This window comes from Oncorhynchus masou, chromosome 9 (assembly GCF_036934945.1).
Source record: "Oncorhynchus masou masou isolate Uvic2021 chromosome 9, UVic_Omas_1.1, whole genome shotgun sequence".
NCBI classification, from domain to species: Eukaryota; Metazoa; Chordata; class Actinopteri; order Salmoniformes; family Salmonidae; genus Oncorhynchus; species Oncorhynchus masou.
The window spans coordinates 5,340,447-5,364,689 of record NC_088220.1 but is presented as its reverse complement, the minus strand read 5'-3'; the positions used below and the strand labels follow the sequence as shown (position 1 = coordinate 5,364,689).

Below are 24,243 nucleotides of genomic sequence, written 5' to 3'. Positions count from 1 at the left end.
AATATTATGTGTTCCGTTCTACTCTACTCTGCTCTGTTCTACTCTGCTCTGCTCTACTCTGCTCTAATATTCTCTGTTCTACTCTACTCTGCTCTATTCTACTCTGCTCTGCTCTGCTCTAATATTCAGTGTTCTGTTCTACTCTACTCTGCACTGTTTTACTATACTCTGCTCTACTCTGTTCTAATATACTGTGTTCTGTTCTACACTACTCTGCTCTGCTCTAATATTCTGTGTTCTGTTCTACTCTACTCTGCTCTGTTCTACTCTGCTCTAATATTCTCTGTTCTACTCTACTCTGCTCTGTTCTACTCTGCTCTGCTCTACTCTGCTCGAATATTCTGTGTTCTGTTCTACTCTACTCTGCTCTGTTCTACTCTGCTCTGGTCTACTCTGCTCTAATATTCTGTGTTCTGTTCTACTCTACTCTGTTCTGTTCTACTCTGCTTTAATATTCTGTGTTCTGTTCTACTCTACTCTGCTCTGTTCTACTCTGCTCTGCTATAATATTATGTGTTCTGTTCTACTCTACTCTGCTCTGCTCTAATCTGCTCTAATATTCTGTGTTCTGTTCTACTCTACTCTGCTTTGTTCTACTCTGCTCTGCTTTACTCTGCTCTAATATTCTGTGTTCTGTTCTACTCTACTCTGCTCTACTCTGCTCTGCTCTACTCTGCTCAAATATTCTGTGTTCTGTTCTACTCTGCTCTGCGCTAATATGCTCTAATATTCTGTGTTCTGTTCTACTCTACTCTGCTCTACTCTGCTCTGCTCTGTTCTACTCTGCTCTAATATACTATGTTCTGTTCTACTCTACTCTGTTCTGTTCTACTCGGATCTAATATACTTTTTTTCTGTTCTACTCTACTCTACCCTGCTCTGCTCTGCTTTAATTTCTGTGTTCTACTCTACTCTACTCTAATCTGCTCTGCTCTGCTCTACTCTGCTCTGCTCAGCTCTACTCTGCTCTGTTCTACTCTGCGCTAATATACTGTGTTCTGCTCTACTCTACCTTACCATGCGCTGCTCTACTCTTCTCTGCTCTACTCTGCTCTGCTCTAATGTACTGTGTTCTGTTCTACTCTACTCTGCTCTGCTCTACTCTACTCTGCTCTACTCTGCTCTAATATACTGTGTTCTGCTCTGCTCTACTCTACTCTACTCTGCTCTGCTCTACTCTACTCTGCTCTGCTCTACTCTGCTCTAAAATACTCTGCTCTAATATATGGTGTTCTGTTCTTCTCTACTCTGCTCTGCTCTACTCTGCTCTGCTCTGCTCTGCTCTACTTTGCTCTGCTTTACACTGCTCTAATATACTGTGTCCTGTTCTACTATAGTCTGCTCTGTTCTACTCTGCTCTGTTCTACTATGCTCTAATATACTGTGTTCTGCTCTACTCTTCTCTACTCTACTCTACTCTGCTCAACTCTGCTCTACTATACTCTACCATGCTCTGCTCTACTCTACTCTTCCATGCTCTGCTCTACTCTACTCTGTTCTACTCTGCTCTAATATACTGTGTTTTGTTCTACTCTGCTCTGCTCTGCTCTACTCTGCTCTGCTTTACTCTGCTCTGCTCTACTCTACTCTGCACAATTCTGCTCTACTCTACTCTACCATGCTCTGCTCTACTCTACTCTTCCATGCTCTGCTCTACTCTACTCTGTTCTACTCTGCTCTAATATACTGTGTTCTGTTCTACTCTACTCTGCTCTGTTCTACTCTGCTCTGTTCTACTCTGCTCTAATATACTGTGTTCTGCTCTACTCTGCTCTACTCTACTCTGCACAATTCTGCTCTACTCTACTCTACCATGCTCTGCTCTGCCCTACTCTACTCTACTCTACCATGCTCTGCTCTACTCTACTCTACCATGCTCTGCTCTACTCTACTCTGCTCTGTTCTACTCTGCTCTACTCTACCATGCTCTGCTCTGCTCTACTCTGCTCTAATGTACTGTGTTCTGTTCTACTCTACCCTGCTCTGCTCTGCTCTACTCTGATCTTATGTACTGTGTTCTTTTCTACTCTGCTCTACTCTGCTCTAATATACTCTACTACTCTCTCTTGCTCTCTTTCTTTATCTCTCTCTTTCTTTCTTTATCTCTCTCACTCTCTTTCTCTCTCTCTCTTTCTTTCTCTATCACTCTTACTCTCACTCACTCTCACATACACACACTCTCACACACACACACACACACACACACACACACACACACACACACACACACACACACACACACACACACACACACACACACAACACACACACACACACACACACACACGCACACACACACACACACACACACACACATCTTCTCAGAGGGCAAGGACCTTCTTGAGAGGTTGTAGGCCGGTAGGCATTACTCTAGTGTCAACAGGTTATTGAAATAGAGTTGGCCTGAATTATGAAGTTGCCTAGTAGATCCCGTCAGAACTAGTCAACCTGCCATGTGCCCCTGCAGGCCGGACATGATGGGAAAGACCAATTACAGCTGATCAGCCAAGCTCCTGGGTCGATGGAAACTTGAAGCATGTCTAAATTGGATTGGAGTTTCTAGTTTCCGCCAAGAGTGTGCACATTGAGCTAAGAGCGTGCACGTCGAGCTTAATAAAAGGAAACACGTGTGCCAAACATCCCGAATCAGACAAACCATGACTTGTGTTAGATTTAGAACCATAAAACAACTAGCGCCGCTTCCTGTGAACACACACACTCTGGGCCCTATCCTGTATGGTCGTCAGTCTGTTGACAGCCACATAATGTGATCAGGAGAGTTACGATCTGAACAGCGACACAGCTTTCTGCCCCGAGGACTGACATACACACACACATACACACAACTGCACACATTACAGGACAATTCACCAGTTGTTGGCTGGAAGCTAAGAAATTAAACTAGGAGTCTATTGTGTACTAAATGGATTTTTATCAATAATGGACATTATCTGTGACAGAGTGTAGACCCTGGTTGAAGCCCACAATTTACTCCTAGCTTCCAGGCCTACAGAGGAGCAGATAGAATGCCACCACGTTTGTGATGCATTTTGTCACAGTAATTTATGGATTCAAATAAAGTTAAATAAGAATATGAAAATTAATAAAAGAGCAAGTCTCCAAAACAAGCTGGAGCCTAGCTGTACCGTCAGAGCCCCATCTGAGTTTGGGTCATCATCGCTAGTTCTCTGGTTCCCTCCTGTTGTCACACCAAAGTCCCGGGGCCTCCATCAGAACCAAACCAACCATTCACCACATCAGAGCCCCGGGGCCTCCATCAGTCACCAAACCAACCATTCACCACATCAGAGTCCCGGGGCCTCCATCATGTACCAAACCAACCATTCACCACATCAGAGCCCCGGGGCCTCCATCAGTCACCAAACCAACCATTCACTACATCAGAGCCCTGTGGCCTCCATCAGTCACCAAACCAACCATTCACCACATCAGAGCCCCGGGGCCTCCATCAGGAACCAAACCAACCATTCACCACATCAGAGTCCCAGGGCCTCCATCAGGCACCAAACCAACCATTCACCACATCAGAGCCCCGGGGCCTCAGTCAGGCACCAAACCAACCATTCACCACACCAAAGTCCTTGGGCCTCCATCAGGCACCAAACGACGCATTTACCGGACCATCATAAACACAGCATAATTTGTTTTGCCTTCTGACCAATTATTTTCTGTGATTAAAAAACATTCTGTGTTTGTGTTGAATGGGTCTATTTCATGTCAGAAGGTAATGTAATAATCTCCAGCTGTCATTATGGCCCCGTTTTCCCGCACGCCAAACTCCATCTGATCCCTGTTATGAGAACCAGGCAGCTCTCACATAGCACCGCAGACCCTCTCCCACACCGGTGCAGCGCGAGACACAAAACCGTTTTACTTACAGAAAGCCTCCAAATTAATAACGGAAATGTCAGCTTCAACCGAGAAGGAGAGAGAGTTTCAGGGATATATATTAAATAGGCTCTCCAGATGTTCCGAGTTTGTCTCGAGTCAAATATTTGTCCCAGGATTTCCCCCTGTCCTTTAAATAACATTCTATTACCACTCTCAACATTATGTTGCCACGCAGGCTGAAAAATAGAAAATAAATATGGAATATGAAAGACTACAATGGGTTCGCTTAAAAAAATATAGGGAACTATCTCGTTTATTTTATTGACAAACTAATATCTAATTTATTTTATTGACAAACTTTACGTCTCGTTTATTTTATTGACAAGCTAAAATGGCATTTATTTGATTGACAAACTAACATTGAATTTCAGAATCTTTTTTTATAAACCTGTTATTTTAGATTAAATATCACACGTGTAAATATTCTCTAATAGGCTGTTTTATTATGTATGATCATAGTTAAAACAGAGCATGGCTTTCTATAACGGGAAAACTGTAAATACTGTTGTTCACGTTAAAACAAAATAGTAGTGTACTAAAAACATCCTTCGTTTAGCTTAAATCAATCGTATGGTTGGGTGCCTTTTAGGAACGAGTTATTCAACAAATAGATGTTGAATGTATTTCACTATTTTGAATAATTGACAAAATACAAATGTAAAAACTGGACGTGGAAAAGATGTAATTAAACCAACACACCAAACAAATGGAGCAATAAAAATTTATTATTCACTGTTTTTTCACCATTAAAATAATTATTTTCATAACTCCAGATTGTTTTGTTACAATCTGAAATGTACAAAAAAAGCTACGGTTTGTGACGGGGATGAGCAATATCGTACTCAATGGTGTTTTAACAGTGCACCTAATATGGCTGTCTAAATGTTTGTTTCAGTCAAGAGATGAGTCTAAAAGCTGTCCAAAAACCCAGACAAAAGGAGAATGCAGGAGTATCAGATGCATTAATAAAATAGAATGATGACGCTATTATAAAAATGTAATTACCTAAGAAATACATAATGAGAACTGATAATTGCCGTCTGTCGACGTGAGTGTAATGTTTAGTGTTTATTTACGTTGTTTATTTCCCGTTTTGTTTATGTTCTATTCTATTTGCCTTGGCAATGTAAACACATGTTCCCCATGCCAATAAAACCCTTTGAATTGATTAGAGAGAGAGAGAGAGAGTGGGAGAGAGAGAGAGAGAGAGAGAGAGAGAGAGAGAGAGAGAGGGAGAGAGAGAGAGAGAGAGAGAGAGAGGGAGAGATGGGGGGGGGGGGGGGGGAGCGAGGAGAGAAACAGAGGAGCGTGAAAAGGAGGAAAGGGAGGAGAAAGGCAAGCGGAAATCGCGGGGCCGTTAACAAGGATTTAGATGCATAGTGCGCGCGCCACGGAGCCATGGGAACTCGCCGGGTCAATTAGCTGCGTCGCATAGCCACATGAACAGAAGACAGATAGACGGACCGGGGGCTCGCAGAGGCCCTGGGTGAAGCGGAAAAACGGAACAGCGCACGACAAGAGTGCAGTTTTCAGGACCCCAGAGAAAGGAGACTAACCGCCTCGCGCCAGGATGCAGGGTCTGAGCTCACGAGCCCACGCTTTCTCGGTGGAAGCGTTGGTCGGTAAAACGATAAAGAGGATGAAGAAGGAGAACGGGAAGGACTCGAGCTCACCGGGAGACACAGAGACGGAGACAAGCTCTGTTCGACATGAGACATACGAGCACGGTCGGTCAACTTTAACCCGCGCGCATCTCTCTGTTTTACACACGCACTATTCTGCGACGAACTTGAATTAAAAAGTCTTTTTTTTATAAGACAGAAAATGTATATAATAATGTAAAAATAAAAACAGTACAGTGTATTGGAGTGATGTCTTTGCTTCTTCTGAAAAGCACTGTCCAAGTAGTAAAATAGAAAACAACAACAGGTTTTGTGGCTTTGTGTTGAGTTTGTAGGACTACACATTCCTAGCGTTTTTCACTTCAATGGTTTGTCAAATTGATGTGTTTTAATTAAAGGAAACAGCTGAAAGCTTTACACTTAAATGGAATCAAGCCAGCAGCATTCCGCATGTTCAGGATGCAACAGTTCTAATTTATCAACAACATAGAATGTCTTAAACTCTTCCTTTACACAAAAAGATTACCCAAACGACCAGAGGAGGAAGGCTGGTAACACGCCAAGAAGGCTGGGAGAGTGCGACTCTGAGCCGGGGAGAGAAGAAAGGACAAGGACGGGAGATAGTGACTCTAACCCGGGTAGAGAGGAGAGAGAGGTCCGGGTGGAGCTCCAGGGATCGGATCTGTGGACCAGGTTCCATGAGATCGGGACAGAGATGATTATTACCAAAGCCGGCAGGTAAAACTGACCCCTTCACACGCCTACCAAACTGTCAAATTACAGACCTTTACACAAGCTAGCTAAACTTGGTAAAACTCAGACCTTTACACACTAACACACAGTAGCCAATGCACTACACTATGGACTAAACACTAATCAAACTGTTAATTCATCTGATTTACATGAGGATGAGGATAATACACATTGGTCAGGAAAGAGGGCCACACAATCGTATAGGCGTATAGGTGTGTTACAACAAGTCACTGATGTTGCACTTGCAAAAACATATTTTTCTATACAGGCCTATATTCTATTATACAGGCCTATATCCTATTATACAGATTTATAGCCTATTACTCGATTGATGTGTACGAAATCTTTATGTAGGCTGTATCTACAGTTAGCTAATTGTATTTTCGTTGTATAAGATGACCGCCAAATTAAATGTACAGTTTGCTGCAGCCTTTGAACTATTGAATGTTTATTTAATTTCACCAATAGAAAAAACGTTTTTACACATTTAAAACAACAACAGCAGTTTGTGTAGGTGGGGAAAATGCTAAAGGGTGGTCGAGTATTTACTTTACAGGGTCAGTACTACCCCGTAAAAACTACATGGGCATGCTTTTTTTATCATTTTATAAAGGCCATTGGAATTTTTTCAAGTATTTTAGGGTTGTATTTTTTCATAGTATTTTAGGGTTGTATTTTTTCATAGTATTTTAGGGTTGTATTTTTTCATAGTATTTCTATAACTTTATATTCTTTGACTCTTATCATATAATTAACTATGTACACGCTATTCCTCAGGAAATAGAGCTCTGTTATTTTGTAATTACATTTTGGGGTAATTTTGTCATTTCATTTCTTTGCATATTCTTTCACATTTTCATAACAGTTTCATAAAAGCACATGTTATTCTACATAGCCTAAACATTTCATGACTTGTTGTAAATTATTTTATCTCTGTTGCTGCAAAGTTCTTTTTAAACATTTGATAGTCCTTTTTATGAGATGAGTAATGCCCTCGTGGCCTCAGAGATTCACCTTGACTGAGGCCCGCATTCTGTCTTTCACTGGTGTTACATTTCCAACGAATTTAACTGACGCATCAAAACACTGATATCTGTTCGTTTTATTAGTTCTCCACACTAGCTGATATTTAATAACATTATGGATTGAATTAAATACGCTTATTATATGATGACCATTTTAGCTCATTTGTCCTACTTTAAACTCTTTGCGTTTATTTTCTACAGGAGGATGTTCCCGTCCTTGCGAGTAAAGGTGCGTAACTTGGACCCGTGCCAGCAGTACTACATCGCCATGGACGTTTTGCCCGTCGACTCCAAACGATACAGGTAGACCCTAAACGTATATGTAGCCTACAATTGTAAATTGCACGAAAGGAAATTGTCTCCTATTTTAGAAACGTACTTTAAAACCAGCGCATTATTGCATCAATAGGTATTTCCTTTGTTTTAACATTTCTCTGAATGAAGCTGCAATTATACTATATTTTTATACTATAAATCAAAAATTTCACCCAATATACACACATTTAACGAGCACAGGGTGACAGTAGCGGTGCTTGGGTAAAATCACCGGGGAAGTCAAGCTCGGGGAAAAAAGCCATATACAACCAATGTGTTGTGATAAATGCGTTGTTTGCTCTCTAACCTGTTAGTTCGCTCTATAACCTGAGACAATACATTTCAAGTTTTAATGTCACGTGCACGAGTACAGTGAAATGCAAATCTTGCAAACTCAAAACCCATCAATGCAATAAAGAATAACATTTTTTTTAAATACAAAAATAAAGATAATTAAGAATTAGAAATATGAAATACACAATAAAGTAAGTAAGTAAGTAAGTAAGTAAGCATAAATTCCACCAAACCTTTGTTTTATTACCAAACTGCAGAGCAAAATCTGTTGGGTGAAGTCCACAAAGCATATAGCATGTAACAGTTACATGACCATAGCATGGTCAAGCAAGTTAATATTTCTAACATTCTTCAACTACTAAACAACTATTGATTGAGAACACAGGAGAGTTACCACAAGTGGAAAATAAAACAGGAGCTGCCTCTATTGCAGAACCACATCAACATCATCTAATCACCTCTGCATCGTGTAATACAGGGCCAACTAAAATATTTCAAAAACAATTTAGAAATCAATGTAAGCTCAATGCGATGTGCCTGTCCATGGTGCTGCTTGCTGTGTGTGTGTTTAAGTTGAAAAAACATATTGACTCACCCTACTTGTAGAGAAACGCCAATGCCATCTTCCTGTCTTTCATGTTAACAAACGGTCTATCACTCTGTCATACAGTACACCCTTTTAGTTTTTGTTGTCCTAACCTACCCGACGAAAATGCTTGCTAGCTTGCCTAACTTCCTTTCATGGGCAACGATTAGCCAACTAGTTAACATTAGCCTTCTATGGCATAGCTTTGTAAGAGGATAACTATTTTGTCACAATTCATTATTCGTCTTTTCATCTGTTGTTAGTGAAGCCAACTTGTCAACTCTAGGTGGACAATAGAGTTGAAGGATATTCTATTCTGATATTGTGTTCTGATGTTTTGTTCTGATATTCTGTTCTGATATTGTGTTCTGATGTTCTGATATTCTGTTCTGATATTCTGTTCTGATCTTTTATTCTGATGTTCTGTTTTGATATTTTCTGATATTCTGTTCTAATGTTCTGTTCTGATATTCTGTTCTGATGTTCTGATTTTCTGTTCTGATGTTCTGATATTCTGTTCTGATGTTCTGTTCTGATATTCTGATGTTCTGTTGTGATATTCTGTTGTGATATTCTGATGTTCTGTTGTTGTAACGGCGTTCTTCGTTTGTCAAAAGAGAGTCGGACCGAAATGCAGCGTGGTGGTTACTCATGATCTTTAATGAAGGATCGCGATACATAAAATAACTATTACAAAATACAAAACAACAAACGGAACGTGAAATCTAATTACAGCCTATCTGGTGAAACTACACAGAGACAGGAACAATCACCCACAAAATACAAAGTGAAACCCAGGCTACCTAAATACGGTTCCCAATCAGAGACAACGAGAATCACCTGACTGATTGAGAACCGCCTCAGGCAGCCAAACCTATGCAACACCCCTACTCAGCCGCAAATCCCAATACCAACAAAAAACCCAATACGAAATACAACATAAACCCATGTCACACCCTGGCCTGACCAACAAATAAACTAAAACACAAAAATACTAAGACCAAGGCGTGACAGTTGTGATGTCCTTTTCTGATGTTCTTTTCTGATATTCTGATATTCTGTTGTATTTAGGTATGTGATGTTCTGATATTTTGTTCTGATATTCTCTTCTGATATTCTATTATGATATTCTGATATTCTGTTTTGATATTCTGTTGTATTGAGGTATGTGAGGTTTTGATGTTCTGTTCTGATATTCTGATATTCTGTTGTGCTATTCTGTTTTTACCTATGTAAAAAACTATGTTTACCTACCTATTTACCTATGTGATATTCAGATTTTTTGTTCTGATATTCTGATGTTCTGTTGTATTTAGTTATGTGATACTCTGATATTCTGTTCTGATGTTCTGTTATTTTTAGGTATGTGATATTCTGATATTCTGATGTTCTGTTGTATTTAAGTATGTGATATTCTAATGTATTTAGGTATGTGATGTTCTGATATTCTGTTCTGATGTTCTGTTGTATTTAGGTATGCGATGTTCTGATGTTCTGCTCTGATAATTCTGATATTCTGATGTATTTAGGTATGTGATATTCTGTTGTATTTAAGTATGTGATGTTCTGATATTCTGTTCTGATGTTCTGTTGTATTTAGGTATGTGATGTTCTGATGTTCTGTTCTGATATTCTGATCCTTCCTGTTTGGCCCTGTCCGGGGGTGTCCACAGCTGTACATTTCAATGAAACATGGTGAAGCCCCAAAATTGCCCTCGCTAGAAGCATGTGTTTCAGACATAAGGAAGTGGATGGCAGCAAACTTTCTACTTTTAAACTCGGATAAAACAGAGATGCTTGTTCTAGGTCCCAAGAAACAAAGAGATCTTCTGTTGAATCTGAAAATTAATCTTAATGGTTGTACAGTCTTCGCAAATAAAACTGTGAAGGACCTCGGCGTTACTCTGGACCCTGATCTCTCTTTTGAAGAACATATCAAGACCATTTCAAGGACAGCTTTTTTCCATCTACGTAACATTGCAAAAATCAGAAACTTTCTGTCCAAAAATGATGCAGAAAAATTAATCCATGCTTTTGTCACTTCTAGGTTAGACTACTGCAATGCTCTACTTTCCGGCTACCCGGATAAAGCACTAAATAAACTTCAGTTAGTGCTAAATACGGCTGCTAGAATCCTGACTAGAACCAAAAAATTTGATCATATTACTCCAGTGCTAGCCTCCTTACACTGGCTTCCTGTCAAAGCAAGGGCTGATTTCAAGGTTTTACTGCTAACCTACAAAGCATTGCATGGGCTTGCTCCTACCTATCTCTCTGATTTGGTCCTGCCGTACATACCTACACGTACGCTACGGTCACAAGACGCAGGCCTCCTAATTGTCCCTAGAATTTCTAAGCAAACAGCTGGAGGCAGGGCTTTCTCCTATAGAGCTCCATTTTTATGGAACGGTCTGCCTACCCATGTCAGAGACGCAAACTCGGTCTCAACCTTTAAGTCTTTACTGAAGACTCATCTCTTCAGTGGGTCATATGATTGAGTGTAGTCTGGCCCAGGAGTGGGAAGGTGAACGGAAAGGCTCTGGAGCAACGAACCACCCTTGCTGTCTCTGCCTGGCCGGTTCCCCTCTTTCCACTGGGATTCTCTGCCTCTAACCCTATTACAGGGGCTGAGTCACTGGCTTGCTGGGGCTCTCTCATGCCGTCCCTGGAGGGGGTGCGTCACCTGAGTGGGTTGATACACTGATGTGGTCATCCTGTCTGGGTTGGCGCCCCGCCCCTTGGGTTGTGCCGTGGCGGAGATCTTTGCGGGCTATACTCAGCTTTGTCTCAGGATGGTAAGTTGGTGGTTGGAGATATCCCTCCAGTGGTGTGGGGGCTGTGCTTTGGCAAAGTGGGTGGGGTTATATCCTTCCTGTTTGGCCCTGTCCGGGGTGTCCTCGGGTGGGGCCACAGTGTCTCCTGACCCCTCCTGTCTCAGCCTCCAGTATTTATGCTGCAGTAGTTTATGTGTCGGGGGCTGGGGTCAGTTTGTTATATCTGGAGTACTTCTCCTGTCCAATTCGGTGTCCTGTGTGAATCTAAGTGTGCGTTCTCTAATTCTCTCCTTCTCTCTCTCGGAGGACCTGAGCCCTAGGACCATGCCCCAGGACTACCTGACATGATGACTCCTTGCTGTCCCCAGTCCACCTGGCCGTGCTGCTGCTCCAGTTTCAACTGACCTGAGCCCTAGGACCATGCCCCAGGACTACTTGACATGATGACTCCTTGCTGTCCCCAGTCCACCTGGCCGTGCTGCTGCTCCAGTTTCAACTGTTCTGCCTTATTATTATTCGACCATGCTGGTCATTTATGAACATTTGAACATCTTGGCCATGTTCTGTTATAATCTCTACCCGGCACAGCCAGAAGAGGACTGGCCACCCCACATAGCCTGGTTCCTCTCTAGGTTTCTTCCTAGGTTTTGGCTTTTCTAGGGAGTTTTTCCTAGCCACCGTGCTTCTACACCTGCATTGCTTGCTGTTTGGGGTTTTAGGCTGGGTTTCTGTACAGCACTTTGAGATATCAGCTGATGTACGAAGGGCTATATAAATAAATTTGATTTGATTTGATTTGATTTGATGTATTTAGGTATGTGATGTTGTGATGTTCTGTTGTGATGTTCTGTTTTATTTAGGTATGTGATGTTCTGATATTCTGTTCTGATGTTCTGTTGTATTTAGGTATGTGATGTTCTGATATTCTGTTCTGATGTTCTGTTGTATTTAGGTATGTGATGTTCTGATGTTCTGTTCTGATATTCTGATGTATTTAGGTATGTGATGTTCTGATGTTCTGTTCAGATAATTCCGATATTCTGATGTATTTAGGTATGTGATATTCTGTTGTGTTCAGGTATGTGATATTCTGATGTTCTGTTCTGATATTCTGATGTATTTAGATATGTGATATTCTGATATTCTGTTCTGATATTCTGATGTATTTAGGTATGTGATGTTCTGATATTCTGTTGTATTTAGGTATGTGATGTTCTGATATTCTGTTGTATTTAGGTATGTGATGTTCTGATATTCTGTTGTATTTAGGTATGTGATGTTCTGATATTCTGTTGTATTTAGGTATGTGATGTTCTGATATTCTGTTGTATTTAGGTATGTGATGTTCTGATATTCTGTTGTATTTAGGTATGTGATGTTCTGATATTCTGTTGTATTTAGGTATGTGATGTTCTGATATTCTGTTGTATTTAGGTATGTGATGTTCTGATATTCTGTTGTATTTAGATATGTGATATTCTGATGTTCTGTTGTATTTAGGTGTGTGAAGTTCTGTTGTGATATTCTGTTGTATTTAGATATGTGATGTTCTGATGTTCTGTTGTGATGTTTTGTTGTATTTAGGTATGTGATGTTGTGGTGTTCTGTTGTATTTTGGTATGTGATATTCTGATGTTCTGTTCTGATGTTCTGTTGTATTTAGGTATGTAATGTTCTTTTGTGATATTCTGTTGTTTTTAGGTATGTGATATTCTGATGTTCTTTTTTGATGTTCTGTTATATTTAGGAATGTGATATTCTGATGTTCTGTTGTATTTAGGTATGTGATCTGATATTCTGTTCTGATGTTGTTTTTAGGTATGTGATGTTTTGTTGTGATGTTCTGTTATATTTAGGTATGTGTACCACAGCTCTCAGTGGATGGTGGCAGGAAATACGGACCACTCCTGCATCGCGCCGCGCTTGTACATGCACCCGGACTCCCCGTGCGTGGGCGAGACGTGGATGCGTCAGGTGATCAGCTTCGATCGGGTCAAACTGACCAATAACGAGATGGAGGACAAGGGACACGTACGTCATATCTCTCTTTGTGATCTACAATCATTTAATCTACTGTGTTCTATTACTATCTGACTGCTAATCTATAGGACTTTATTAAACATGGCTGGAATGCTGTTTTAGCCAATCATCATCCAGGATGCAAACTACCAGGTTTAAAACTACTTTTATAATCCGGGTAGTGTAGGTACTGGATGCTGATTGGATGGAAGACATGGTATATCAAACAAGTCATTCTATTATAAACTGGTTACCAACATTATAAACTGGTAACCAACATTATCATAACAGTAAACAAGTCATTATATTATAAACTAGTTACCAAAATTACTAGAACAGTAAAAAGTCATTCTATTATAAACTGGTTACCCACATTATAAACTGGTTAACAACATTATTAACTGGTTACCAACATTATAAACTGGATACCAACATTATTAACTGGTTACCAACATTATAAACTGGTTACCAACATTATAAACTGGTAACCAACATTATCATAACAGTAAACAAGTCATTATATTATAAACTGGTTTCCAACATGATCAGAACAGTAAACAAGTCATTCTATTATAAACTGGTTACCAACATTATAAACTGGTTAACAACATTATAAACTGGTTACCAACATTATAAACTAGTTACCAACATTATAAACTGGTTACCAACATTATAAACTGGTTCCCAACATTATAAACTGGTTATCAACATTATAAACTGGTTACCAACATTATAAACTGGTTAACAACATTATAAACTGGTTATCAATATTATCAGAACAGTAAACAAGTAATTATATTATAAACTGGTTACCAACATTTTAAACTGGATACCAACATTATTAACTGGTTACAAACATTATAAACTGGTCACCAACATTATCAGAACAGTAAACAAGTCATTATATTATAAACTGGTTACCAACATTATGAACTGGTTACCAACATTATCAACTGGTTACCAACATTATAAACTGGTTAACAACATTATAAACTGGATATCAACATTATTATCTGGTTATCAACATTATAAACTGGTTACCAACATTATCAACTGGTTACCAACATTATAAACTGGTTACCAACATTATAAAATGGTTACCAACATTATAAACTGGTTAACAACATTATAAACTGGTTACCAACATTACAAACTGATTAACAACATTATAAACTGGTTACCAACATTATAAACTGGTTACCAACATTATAAACTTGTTAAAACATTATAAACTGGATACCAACATTATTATCTGGTTATCAACATTATAAACTGGTTACCAACATTATCAACTGGTTACCAACAATATAAACTGGTTACCAACATTATAAACTGGTTAACAACATTATAAACTGGTTACCAACATTATAAACTAGTTACCAAAATTATTAGAACAGTAAAAAGTCATTCTATTATAAACTGGTTACCCACATTATAAACTGGTTAACAACATTATTAACTGGTTACCAACATTATAAACTTGTTACATTTACATTTACATTTAAGTCATTTGGCAGACGCTCTTATCCAGAGCGACTTACCAACATTATAAACTGGTTTCCAATATTATAAACTAGTTACCTAACATTATAAACTGGTTATCAACATGATAAACTGGTTATCAACATTATAAACTGGTTACCAGCATTATAAACTGGTTAACAACATTATAAACTGGTTATCAACATTATAAACTGGTTATCAACATTATAAACTGGTTACCAACATTATAAACTGGTTCCCAACATTATAAACTGGTTATCAACATTATCAGAACAGTAAACAAGTCATTATATTATAACCTGGTTACCAACATTAAAAACTGGTTAACAACATTATAAACTGGTTACCAACATTATAAACTAGTTACCAACATTAAAAACTGGTTACCAGCATTATAAACTGGTTATCAACATTATAAACTGGTTACCAACATTATAAACTGGTTACCAACATTATCAGAACAGTAAACAAGTCATTATATTATAAACTGGTTACCAACATTATTAACTGGTTACCAACATTATCAACTGGTTACCAACATTATAAACTGGTTACCAACATTATAAACTGGATACCAACATTATTAACTGGTTACCAACACTATAAACTGGTTACCAACATTATATACTGGTTACAAACATTATAAACTGGTAACCAACATTATCATAACAGTAAACAAGTCATTATATTATAAACTGGTTTCCAACATGATCAGAACAGTAAACAAGTCATTCTATTATAAACTGGTTACCAACATTATAAACTGGTTAACAACATTATAAACTGGTTACCAACATTATAAAGTAGTTACCAACATTATAAACTGGTTATCAACATTATAAACTGGTTACCAACATTATAAACTGGTTACCAACATTATAAACTGGTTCCCAGCATTATAAACTGGTTATCAACATTATAAACTGGTTAACAACATTATAAACTGGATACCAACATTATTATCTGGTTATCAACATTATAAACTGGTTACCAACATTATCAACTGGTTACCAACATTATAAACTGGTTACCAACATTATAAACTGGTTAACAACATTATAAACTGGTTACCAACATTATAAACTAGTTACCAAAATTATTAGAACAGTAAAAAGTCATTCTATTATAAACTGGTTACCCACATTATAAACTGGTTAACAACATTATTAACTGGTTACCAACATTATAAACTTGTTACATTTACATTTACATTTAAGTCATTTGGCAGACGCTCTTATCCAGAGCGACTTACCAACATTATAAACTGGTTTCCAATATTATAAACTAGTTACCAACATTATAAACTGGTTAACAACATTATAAACTGGTTATCAACATTATAAACTGGTTACCAACATTATAAACTGGTTCCCAACATTATAAACTGGTTATCAACATTATCAGAACAGTAAACAAGTCATTATATTATAACCTGGTTACCAACATTAAAAACTGGTTAACAACATTATAAACTGGTTACCAACATTATAAACTAGTTACCGACATTAAAAACTGGTTACCAGCATTATAAACTGGTTATCAACATTATAAACTGGTTACCAACATTATAAACTGGTTACCAACATTATCAGAACAGTAAACAAGTCATTATATTATAAACTGGTTACCAACATTATGAACTGGTTACCAACATTATCAACTGGTTACCAACATTATAAACTGGTTATCAACATTATAAACTGGTTATCAATATTATCAGAACAGTAAACAAGTAATTATATTATAAACTGGTTACCAACATTTTAAACTGGATACCAACATTATTAACTGGTTACCAACATTATAAACTGGTTACAAACATTATAAACTGGTCACCAACATTATCAGAACAGTAAACAAGTCATTATATTATAAACTGGTTAACAACATTATGAACTGGTTACCAACATTATAAACTGGATATCAACATTATTATCTGGTTATCAACATTATAAACTGTTTACCAACATTATCAACTGGTTACCAACATTATAAACTGGTTACCAACATTATAAAATGGTTATCAACATTATAAACTGGTTATCAATATTATCAGAACAGTAAACAAGTAATTATATTATAAACTGGTTACCAACATTTTAAACTGGATACCAACATTATTAACTGGTTACCAACATTATAAACTGGTTACAAACATTATAAACTGGTCACCAACATTATCAGAACAGTAAACAAGTCATTATATTATAAACTGGTTAACAACATTATGAACTGGTTACCAACATTATCAACTGGTTACCAACATTATAAACTGGTTAACAACATTATAAACTGGATATCAACATTATTATCTGGTTATCAACATTATAAACTGTTTACCAACATTATCAACTGGTTACCAACATTATAAACTGGTTACCAACATTATAAAATGGTTACCAACATTATAAACTGGTTAACAACATTATAAACTGGTTACCAACATTACAAACTGATTACCAACATTAAAAACTGGTTACCAACATTATAAACTGGTTACCAACATTATAAACTGGTTACCAACATTATAAACTGGTTACCAACATTATCAGAACAGTAAACAAGTCATTATATTATAAACTGGTTACCAACATTATTAACTGGTTACCAACATTATCAACTGGTTACCAACATTATAAACTGGTTACCAACATTATAAACTGGATACCAACATTATTAACTGGTTACCAACACTATAAACTGGTTACCAACATTATATACTGGTTACCAACATTATAAACTGGTAACCAACATTATCATAACAGTAAACAAGTCATTATATTATAAACTGGTTTCCAACATGATCAGAACAGTAAACAAGTCATTCTATTATAAACTGGTTACCAACATTATAAACTGGTTAACAACATTATAAACTGGTTACCAACATTATAAAGTAGTTACCAACATTATAAACTGGTTATCAACATTATAAACTGGTTACCAACATTATAAACTGGTTACCAACATTATAAACTGGTTCCCAACATTATAAACTGGTTATCAACATTATAAACTGGTTAACAACATTATAAACTGGATACCAACATTATTATCTGGTTATCAAAATTATAAACTGGTTACCAACATTATCAACTGGTTACCAACATTATAAACTGGTTACCAACATTATAAACTGGTTAACAACATTATAAACTGGTTACCAACATTATAAACTAGTTACCAAAATTATTAGAACAGTAAAAAGTCATTCTATTATAAACTGGTTACCCACATTATAAACTGGTTAACAACATTATTAACTGGTTACCAACATTATAAACTTGTTACATTTACATTTACATTTAAGTCATTTGGCAGACGCTCTTATCCAGAGCGACTTACCAACATTATAAACTGGTTTCCAATATTATAAACTAGTTACCAACATTATAAACTGGTTAACAACATTATAAACTGGTTATCAACATTATAAACTGGTTATCAACATTATAAACTGGTTATCAACATTATAAACTGGTTACCAACATTATAAACTGGTTCCCAACATTATAAACTGGTTATCAACATTATCAGAACAGTAAACAAGTCATTATATTATAACCTGGTTACCAACATTAAAAACTGGTTAACAACATTATAAACTGGTTACCAACATTATAAACTAGTTACTGACATTAACAACTGGTTACCAGCATTATAAACTGGTTATCAACATTATAAACTGGTTACCAACATTATAAACTGGTTACCAACATTATCAGAACAGTAAACAAGTCATTATATTATAAACTGGTTACCAACATTATGAACTGGTTACCAACATTATCAACTGGTTACCAACATTATAAACTGGTTATCAACATTATAAACTGGTTACCAACATTATAAACTGGTTAACAACATTATAAACTGGTTATCAATATTATCAGAACAGTAAACAAGTAATTATATTATAAACTGGTTACCAACATTTTAAACTGGATACCAACATTATTAACTGGTTACCAACATTATAAACTGGTTACAAACATTATAAACTGGTCACCAACATTATCAGAACAGTAAACAAGTCATTATATTATAAACTGGTTAACAACATTATGAACTGGTTACCAACATTATCAACTGGTTACCAACATTATAAACTGGTTAACAACATTATAAACTGGATATCAACATTATTATCTGGTTATCAACATTATAAACTGCTTACCAACATTATCAACTGGTTACCAACATTATAAACTGGTTATCAACATTATAAACTGGTTATCAATATTATCAGAACAGTAAACAAGTAATTATATTATAAACTGGTTACCAACATTTTAAACTGGATACCAACATTATTAACTGGTTACCAACATTATAAACTGGTTACAAACATTATAAACTGGTCACCAACATTATCAGAACAGTAAACAAGTCATTATATTATAAACTGGTTACCAACATTATGAACTGGTTACCAACATTATCAACTGGTTACCAACATTATAAACTGGTTAACAACATTATAAACTGGATATCAACATTATTATCTGGTTATCAACATTATAAACTGTTTACCAACATTATCAACTGGTTACCAACATTATAAACTGGTTACCAACATTATAAACTGGTTAACAACATTATAAACTGGATACCAACATTATTATCTGGTTATCAACATTATAAACTGGTTACCAACATTATCAACTGGTTACCAACATTATAAACTGGTTAACAACATTATAAACTGGTTACCAACATTATAAACTGGTTACCAACATTATAAACTAGTTACCAAAATTATCAGAACAGTAAACAAGTCATTATATTATAACCTGGTTACCAACATTAAAAACTGGTTAACAACATTATAAACTGGTTACCAACATTATAAACTAGTTACCGACATTAAAAACTGGTTACCAGCATTATAAACTGGTTATCAACATTATAAACTGGTTACCAACATTATAAACTGGTTACCAACATTATCAGAACAGTAAACAAGTCATTATATTATAAACTGGTTATCAACATTATAAACAGGTTATCAACATTATAAACAGGTTATCAAAATTATAAACTGGTTTCCAACATTATCAGATCAGTAAACAAGTCATTCTATTATAAACTGGTTAACAACATTATAAACTTGGTTACCAACATTATAAACTGGTTACCAACATTATAAACTGATTAACAACATTATAAACTGGTTACCAACATTATAAACTGGTTTCCAACATTATAAACTGGTTACCAACATTATAATCTAGTTACCAGAATTTTAGAACAGTAAAAGGTCATTCTATTATAAACTGGTTACCAACATTATAAACTGGTTAACAACATTATTAACTGGTTACCAACATTATAAACTAGTTACCAACATTATAAACTGGTTTCCAACATTATCAGAACAGTAAACAAGTCATTTTATTATAAACTGGTTACCAACATTATAAACTGGTTACCAACATCATAAACTGGTTACCAGCATTATAAACTGGTTACCAACATTATAAACTGGTTAACAACATTATAAACTGGTTATCAACATTATCAGAACAGTAAACAAGTCATTATATTAGAAACTGGTTACCAACATTATAAACTGGATACCAACATTATTAACTGGTTACCAACTTTATAAATTGGTTACCAACATTATAAACTGGTGACCAACATTATCAGAACAGTAAACAAGTCATTTTATTATAAACTGGATACCAACACTATAAACTTTTTACCAACATTATAAACTGGTTACCAACATTATAAACTAGTTACCAACATTATTAGAACAGTAAACAAGTAATTCTATTATAAACTGGTTACCAACATTTTAAACTGGTTGACAACATTATAAACTGGTTACCAACATTATAAACTAGTTACCAACATTATTAACTGGTTACCAACATTATAAACTGGATAACAACATTATAAACTGGTTACCAACTTTATAAACTGGTTACCAATATTATAAACGAGTTACCAACATTATTAGAACAGTAAACAAGTCATTATATTACAAACTGGTTACCAACATTATAAACTGGATACCAACATTATTAACTGTTTACCAACATTATAAACTGGTTACCAACATTATAAACTGGTTAACAACATTATAAACGGGTTATCAACATTATCAGAACAGTAAACAAGTCATTATATTACAAACTGGTTACCAACATTATAAACTGGATACCAACATTATTAACTGTTTACCAACATTATAAACTGGTTACCAACATTATAAACTGGTTACCAACAATATAAACTAGAACGGTAAACAATTAGTTCTATTATAAACTGGTTACCAACATTATAAACTGGTTACCAACATTATAAACTGGTTACCAACATTATAAACTGCTACCAACATTATTAGTACAGTAAACAAGTCATTGTATCTTAAACTGGTTACCAACATTATAAACTGGTTACCAACATTATAAACTGGTTACCAACATTATAAACTGGTTAACAACATTATAAACTGGTTACCTACATTATAAACTGGTTAACAACATTATAAACTGGTTATCAACATTATCAGACCAGTAAACAAGTCAATATATTATAAACTGGTTACCAACATTATAAACTGGATACCAACATTATTAACTGGTTACCAACATTATAAACTGGTTACCAACATTATTAACTGGTTACCAACATTATAAACTGGATAACAACATTATAAAGTGGTGACCAACATTATAAACTGGTTACCAACACTATAAACTAGTTACCAACATTATTAGAACAGTAAACAAGTCATTCTATTATAAACTGGTTACCAACATTTTAAACTGGTTAACAACATTATAAACTGGTTACCAACATTATAAACTGGTTACCAACATTATTAGAACAGTAAACAAGTCATTATATTATAAACTGGTTACCAACATTATAAACTAGTTACCGACATTAACAACTGGTTACCAGCATTATAAACTGGTTATCAACATTATAAACTGGTTACCAACATTATAAACTGGTTACCAACATTATCAGAACAGTAAACAAGTCATTATATTATAAACTGGTTACCAACATTATGAACTGGTTACCAACATTATCAACTGGTTACCAACATTATAAACTGGTTATCAACATTATAAACTGGTTACCAACATTATAAACTGGTTAACAACATTATAAACTGGTTATCAATATTATCAGAACAGTAAACAAGTAATTATATTATAAACTGGTTACCAACATTTTAAACTGGATACCAACATTATTAACTGGTTACCAACATTATAAACTGGTTACAAACATTATAAACTGGTCACCAACATTATCAGAACAGTAAACAAGTCATTATATTATAAACTGGTTAACAACATTATGAACTGGTTACCAACATTATCAACTGGTTACCAACATTATAAACTGGTTAACAACATTATAAACTGGATATCAACATTATTATCTGGTTATCAACATTATAAACTGGTTACCAACATTATCAACTGGTTACCAACATTATAAACTGGTTACCAACATTATAAAATGGTTATCAACATTATAAACTGGTTATCAATATTATCAGAACAGTAAACAAGTAATTATATTATAAACTGGTTACCAACATTTTAAACTGGATACCAACATTATTAACTGGTTACCAACATTATAAACTGGTTACAAACATTATAAACTGGTCACCAACATTATCAGAACAGTAAACAAGTCATTATATTATAAACTGGTTACCAACATTATGAACTGGTTACCAACATTATCAACTGGTTACCAACATTATAAACTGATTAACAACATTATAAACTGGATATCAACATTATTATCTGGTTATCAACATTATAAACTGTTTACCAACATTATCAACTGGTTACCAACATTATAAACTGGTTACCAACATTATAAACTGGTTAACAACATTATAAACTGGATACCAACATTATTATCTGGTTATCAACATTATAAACTGGTTACCAACATTATCAACTGGTTACCAACATTATAAACTGGTTAACAACATTATAAACTGGTTACCAACATTATAAACTGGTTACCAACATTATAAACTAGTTACCAAAATTATTAGAACAGTAAAAAGTCATTCTATTATAAACTGGTTACCCACATTATAAACTGGTTAACAACATTATTAACTGGTTACCAACATTATAAACTGGATACCAACATTATTAACTGGTTACCAACCATATAAACTGGTTAACAACATTATAAACAGGTTATCAAAATTATAATCTGGTTACCAACATTATAAACTGGTTAACAACATTATAAACTGGTTACCAACATTATTAACTTGTTACCAACATTATAAACTGGTTTCCAACATTATCAGAACAGTAAACAAGTCATTCTATTATAAACTGGTTAACAACATTATATAAACTTGGTTACCAACATTATAAACTGGTTACCAACATTATAAACTGATTAACAACATTATAAACTGGTTACCAACATTATAAACTGGATACCAACATTATTATCTGGTTATCAACATTATAAACTGGTTACCAACATTATCAACTGGTTACCAACATTATAAACTGGTTACCAACATTATAAACTGGTTACCAACATTATAAACTGGTTAACAACATTATAAACTGGTTTCCAACATTATAAACTGGTTACCAACATTATAAACTGGTTACCAACATTATGAAATGGTTACCAACATTATAAACTGGATACCAACATTATTAACTGGTAACCAACATTATAAACTGGTTACCAGCATTATAAACTGGTTACCAACATTATCAGAACAGTAAACAAGTCATTATATTATAAACTGGTTATCAACATTATAAACAGGTTATCAACATTAAAAAACAGGTTATCAAAATTATAAACTGGTTTCCAACATTATCAGATCAGTAAACAAGTCATTCTATTATAAACTGGTTAACAACATTATAAACTTGGTTACCAACATTATAAACTGGTTACCAACATTATAAACTGATTAACAACATTATAAACTGGTTACCAACATTATAAACTGGTTTCCAACATTATAAACTGGTTACCAACATTATAATCTAGTTACCAGAATTTTAGAACAGTAAAAGGTCATTCTATTATAAACTGGTTACCAACATTATAAACTGGTTAACAACATTATTAACTGGTTACCAACATTATAAACTAGTTACCAACATTATAAACTGGTTTCCAACATTATCAGAACAGTAAACAAGTCATTTTATTATAAACTGGTTACCAACATTATAAACTGGTTACCAACATCATAAACTGGTTACCAGCATTATAAACTGGTTACCAACATTATAAACTGGTTAACAACATTATAAACTGGTTATCAACATTATCAGAACAGTAAACAAGTCATTATATTAGAAACTGGTTACCAACATTATAAACTGGATACCAACATTATTAACTGGTTACCAACTTTATAAATTGGTTACCAACATTATAAACTGGTGACCAACATT

At 35.2% G+C, this 24,243-nt stretch overlaps 1 protein-coding gene across 1 annotated transcript in view; it reads left to right on the top strand.

Moving 5' to 3' along the window:
* The first annotated feature begins 5,343 nt into the window (after positions 1-5,343).
* The window catches only part of LOC135545449 (T-box transcription factor TBX22-like), a 52,829-nt gene continuing 33,929 nt past the window's right edge, over positions 5,344-24,243 (top strand). The window contains exons 1-4 of the mRNA XM_064973069.1: positions 5,344-5,639; positions 6,056-6,272; positions 7,514-7,615; positions 13,138-13,312. Coding sequence (XP_064829141.1) covers positions 5,483-5,639; positions 6,056-6,272; positions 7,514-7,615; positions 13,138-13,312 — 651 coding nt within the window. The 5' untranslated portion in view covers positions 5,344-5,482. The remainder of the gene's footprint in view (positions 5,640-6,055; positions 6,273-7,513; positions 7,616-13,137; positions 13,313-24,243) is intronic.